Here is a 5,563-nt window from a genome sequence, read left to right as displayed (position 1 = left end):
CTCAAAAAACCAAAAAAAGAACTTACCATATGTCAGCTGGCATTGAAACACCCTTTTTCTTGTACTTCCAGCAACACTAAGTATCACCAACACCCCCATAAGTTTTCACGAAGATGCACCAGAGATCTTATAACAAACAACTTACAAGACTCTCTTTACAAAGGGTTTGATAATACCTTCAGGATAATTGGCAAGAATTGTCTTCACTGTCGCTGCCGATGCCAAACTCCTCCTCATAGTAGGAGTCGCCACCATCATCAGTGCTTGAAGATGGAAAAGGCCCATTACCAACACCTTCATATGAATCCTCCTCTTCTTCCTCACTTTCTATCACTTATTCATCTCCATACTCTGGTTCTCTATCAATATTCATACCTTGAATCTCCTCTCCATTAGAATCCACATTTAATGGTTCTGACATGGTCCGAGAAAACTTCGAAGGATTATTGTTCTTCTCATCAAGATAGCACTTGTACATTACTTCCTCAAACTGCTGCTGCTTTAATATTTTCTTCTCAGCCTTTTTTGCCTTCTCTTCATAATCAATTGAAGCATCACTGGATTCATCCTCCTCTTCCTCAACCTGATTCTCCTCCACTTCACTTTCACTCTCTGTTGCACTTCTGGTTTTACCCCATGAACAACTCGAATCACCCATTCGTTGTAACTGTTTTCTTCTGCGCCGAGCATCAATCGCATCACACTTTCTCATCCATAAATGAAACTCTTCATCATTCTCGATTCTCAGCCTTTCGGATTCTTCTCGCTCCTCTTGCCCTTTCTTCCTTATCTTATCCTGATTCGGAAAAAGAACCAACCTTTCAATCTCAGAGCTTGATAAATTCTCAATTGCCAACTTTGCACGTACCATTGCATCTTAATCGGGTGGTGACTCGGTGTGATTTCCATTTGATGAACTGCTAGCATTCTCTTCCATTATCTGTTTTCTTAATCTCTATTTCTATGATTTCCTTTTTTTTGGTATAATAATATGTTTATCACCCTCCCTTGTTTAAATAATGGTAGTAGATTAGTCGTAAATGGTCTTTTATGGAGCTTGGTCAAGTGTCATGTCGCTTGGCTATTCACGCCTTTTCAATTCCATGCTCACCCTTTTCAATTCCATGCATGCGCACCCTCTTCAGAGCCATCATTACTCTGCAAAACCCTATTTCCAAAGCCTAATTGTAATCGCTTAATTCATTAGCTTTTACTCCAATTGGAACTACCATTAAGAGGTGCATTGTTATGTCACCTATATTTGATGAGTTTTTTTGGGGTCTAATTAAACCGTTTGGTTCTATACGGATTCAGAGAAGGCTGCACATGTTGAGAGGCACCATTGACATTTGGGGCACATCTATCAGATGGGTTATTTCTATATAGCCATTCAGGTTAACTTGGCAGAACATCTTGTACTAGTTTTTGTTGTTGGCTTCTTGTTTGTTGCTGAATCCATTAAAACACTTGCACAAGCACCAAAATATTTTAATGGATTCAGCAGCAAACAAGAAGACAACAAAAAAACCAAGTCCAAAAATTAGTAGTAGTGTTTGGGATTAAATGGGTGAAAGAGTAGTAAAGGAGGAGGAAATGGAAATATAGGTTTGGGGTAAAAGGGATGAATGAGTTGCAGAGAAGGAGGAGGAATACGAAGAGTTTCTTTGTGATAGTAGTAAGCAGATAGAGACATGATGTGTATCATCTGATAGGGCTCTGCATTTGGGTTGTAGAAAATTGTTGAAGGATGAAGAGGAAGAAGAAGAGTGGTTACAAAATGTGTCCAATTTTTTGTTGCCAGTGCTGCTGTTTGTACAGGGTAAAGTTGTCGAGAGTAAGAAAGAGTTTATATACAGGAAGTTCCGATAACCTCTTTAGGATAATTTTCTTTTCTTTTTTATGCAAATGTGAGCAAGTCAAGTGTCATGTCGCTTGGATATTCACGCATTTTCAATGCCATGCGCACCCTCTTCAGAGTCGTCATTACTCTGCTAAACCCTATTTTCAAAGCCTAATTCTAGTCGCTTAATTCATTAGATTTTACTCCAATTGGAACTACCATTAAGAGGTGCACTGTTAGGTCACCTAAAACAGTTTGGTTTTATGCAGATACATAGAAGGCATATCTATCAGATGGGTTATTTCTATAGCCATTCAGGTTAACTTGGCAAAACACCTTGTAAATTTTTTTTAACCACCCAGAGCCCAAAGCCAAAAATTACCCTACTCAAAACCATAAATATATCTACCATCAACCCTTTTTTACCTCAGATCGATGTTTTAATTACCTTTGTCGGGTTGTGTCAACATTCCCGTATCAAATCCAGAAAAGACAAACCCCTTAATGGTTTACCAACTTCATCATCATGCTAACGTATAGATTGTAACTATCCTTTGGTCCCTATGGAGTATCATAAACAGCTTAGTCTTTCAAAACACTAATTTTAAACAACTAAAGATGGGCAGCTTGGTGGATTGATTCGTCTTGTTACCTACCTCCTTCGAGACCATGTGTTCGAATTTTGGCATAAAATTTTTCATTTATTTTTTGAAAGTCAGCTAATGGTTGTTGGGCTGGGGAAGAAAAAAGCCCCTCAACAGAGATGAGCCCTGTGCTGTCGCAGTTACAACCCATTTCATGTACCCAGTAATAAAAAGAGATGGCGTGTCTAATAAAACCAACTTTTTAACCACGCATATAAATCGGCGTGTCTATAAAACGCACACTATGGACACACATACTAGGGTGTCCAATAAAACGAAATTTTTAGCCATGCAATAAAACCAGTTGTTTATGGGTGAAACTATTCCTGCCGAATTTCGTAATTTGGGGTGTGTGGATGAGGAATGAATATAAACCCTAAACAAATGGACTGCACGGGAGTGCTTTGTGATTCGAGAAATCCATCTGTACAATTCTGTCCTAAACCAAGAAATGGCCGTTCCAGACTTGCTTCGGTCACAAAGTGAAGGAAATGGGGTTGATCTTAGGGAGGGAAGCGAAGAAGGTGTTGAGATTGTGAAGGTGTTGGCTATGTACGACTTGTATCAGAAAGATGAACTGGCTTGCAGAATGTAAGCTATCAGTTCCGGTATTTGAATACGATTGTATCAACACTTGGTTTCTGTTGTCTTGTCTTGTCTTGTTTGAAAATAGGGAGGAGAACCTATTTATACAAGTCATTGATCCTAACCCACGTCTCTCATGGGAAGTGGAGAAAGTGGAGTGATGGAGTAGTGTAGTTGCGTGTGTTAGTGTTACACGATCAGTCTTGCCCACTTCTCCCATCATCACTATCCGTCCATGACTTCCTGACACGTTCTTGTGATGGCGCGTTGTGCGCTGCACGCTGTAAACCGCCATACCAATACCCCAATATGTATCCCCAAGTTTGTGACATGATTGATGTCTCGAGTGTGTGGATCATGGGACCCACAAAAAGCAGCATGTGATGTTAGATTAAATAACTAAGTTATTTAGGAAGTCGATACTTGTGAAGTATCGTGTGTATTCTATGCAAGTAATGCATCGAATATACTCAGCATGTATGAAGCATCACTGTTTGAGCGTCTTAAAATAGCTTCATGTCCAACCTACTTCATGTGATGGTTTGGAGGCTGTGCAAGTAAGTCCTGACTTGGCCGACCACATGGTGTGGTAGAGTGGCGGATGATAATCACCACGACACCTCATTGGCCAGTTAACTCCTGACCAGGGTTGTATAACCAAGCAGGTGAAGTTGAACGGACGAGATGATCTTTGAGACACTCATCTGCGACCGTTAGTGAAATTAGGGTTCATGAAGAGGTGCGCAAGCATCACTCTTCCGCTTGGTCGAATCCAAGCTTGGGCACGATTTTGGCAAGGCCGATTGGCCATGCGTGTAGACGGCATGTTGGTGTAGGCGCCCATACCTCATTGTCTCGTGAAAGTGTGATCTAAGCCACTCAATTTTTCCGGCGAAGTTGAGTGGTTGGGATCAATTTGCGACAGAAATTCGGTGCCGCAAAAGCCGCGCGTCATGCCAAATTCGGGCGCGCGTTTCGAGACGAACAAGCTTGGTCGGTCTTGGACGATTAGTCTGGTATACAGACGGCGGGCAGGTGTACACGTCCATACCTTAATACCCCATAGAAATGTGATATGAGCCACTCAATTTATCCGGCAAATTTGAGTGGTCGAGATTAGTTTGCAATCGGGAGGTGTGACCACGCCTAGTTTGGGCGTGCGAATCGAGACGACCAGGCATGATATGCCTTGGACGATCGGGTGTGGAGATATGTGGGCCCACAGTGATCGTGTTGATACTCACTGGACCTGCTTAATCGACTCCTAGACTCTTCGTTCGATCAGGAGAAAATGGACGCTCGTGATCGAAAACCCTAATTAGGGTTTTGCCAGACGTGCGTCATGCCTTGTTTGGACGCACGAATTGGGACGACCATCCATGTTTGGTGCTGACCGATCGGTCATGTATGTAGGCGGGCCCACGGTGTTTGTGTTGACATGCTCTGGGCCCTTTGAATATACATCTACACCCTCGATCTATGCCTGCGAAGATGGATGGTTGAGACTGATTTGCGACACATGTAATGTGCTGCAAACCCTAATTTAGGGTTTCTCGTCCACGCTGCTTTGGCTGGACGAATTGGCAAGCCATGCTACCCTTTTGGGGAGGCCGACCATACGGGGTCCGCATTGGTCTGGTGGTGAATACTCCAATACCTGCTTGAGGGTTATGGATTCGATCTGAGCCATCCAATCATGCTGGTGAAGTTGGATGGTCGTGATCGTTTCTGAGACTGATATGGACAGTCCAGATGCTCAATCGGGCTAGTTTAACACTCCAAGAGTTATAGCATGTACGGGTATTTCGTACATGCTTCATTATTAATGCTTGGAGATTCGTGTTGCTCTGCTGAGAACGATCACTCAGTCGTCATGCCGCACCAATAATGAGAATGGAGTAGTACATGATATACAAGGCTGGTCATGCATTAATTGGTAATGCTATAAGTTTATAGTGAAGAAGTATTCTCCACTTTATCAGTGGCTTTATCCTTTGCAGGATGTTAGTGCATAGTTTTGGCTTTTACAGTTTTAGCCGTAAATGAAAATCCACCATCAACACCAGCGTGTCCAGAAAACGCCCACTATGGACACGCATACTAGCGTGTCTAATAAAACCAACATTATAACCACGCATATTAACTGGCGTGTCTGCAAATCGTACACTATGGACACGCATACTAGTGTGTCAAATAAAACCAACTTTTTAACCACGCCTCAAGTGGCGTGACTATTTTTATGGACACACCACAACTGGTTAACGTGGCCGTAGACTGGTCTATAAACACGCCCAGTAAAAAATTAAAAGTTAACGTGACTAAACGGTGATATTTGGACACGCTACTAGCCCTAGCGTGGCTGGAAGCACTTATATTAACACGCCCATAGAACATGGCGTGTCTATAGACACAAAACCAAAAAGCGTGGCATGGAAATTTATATCTGGCGTGTCTAAAGGCCACTTTTGTACTAGTGCAGTGAGACAATCAAACA

General features: G+C 42.2%; 1 protein-coding gene across 1 annotated transcript; it reads right to left on the bottom strand.

The window, feature by feature from the left end:
- Positions 1-334: 334 nt before the first annotated feature.
- On the bottom strand, positions 335-871 carry LOC113316054. The gene has a single exon (XM_026564287.1). The coding sequence runs from the start codon at positions 869-871 to the stop codon at positions 335-337; it is 537 nt and encodes a 178-aa protein (XP_026420072.1).
- Positions 872-5,563: the final 4,692 nt, after the last annotated feature.

Source organism: Papaver somniferum, chromosome 10 (assembly GCF_003573695.1).
Source record: "Papaver somniferum cultivar HN1 chromosome 10, ASM357369v1, whole genome shotgun sequence".
Lineage (NCBI taxonomy): Eukaryota > Viridiplantae > Streptophyta > Magnoliopsida > Ranunculales > Papaveraceae > Papaver > Papaver somniferum.
Note: the sequence above shows the minus strand (reverse complement) of the source record. Positions and strands in the feature narration are given on the sequence as shown.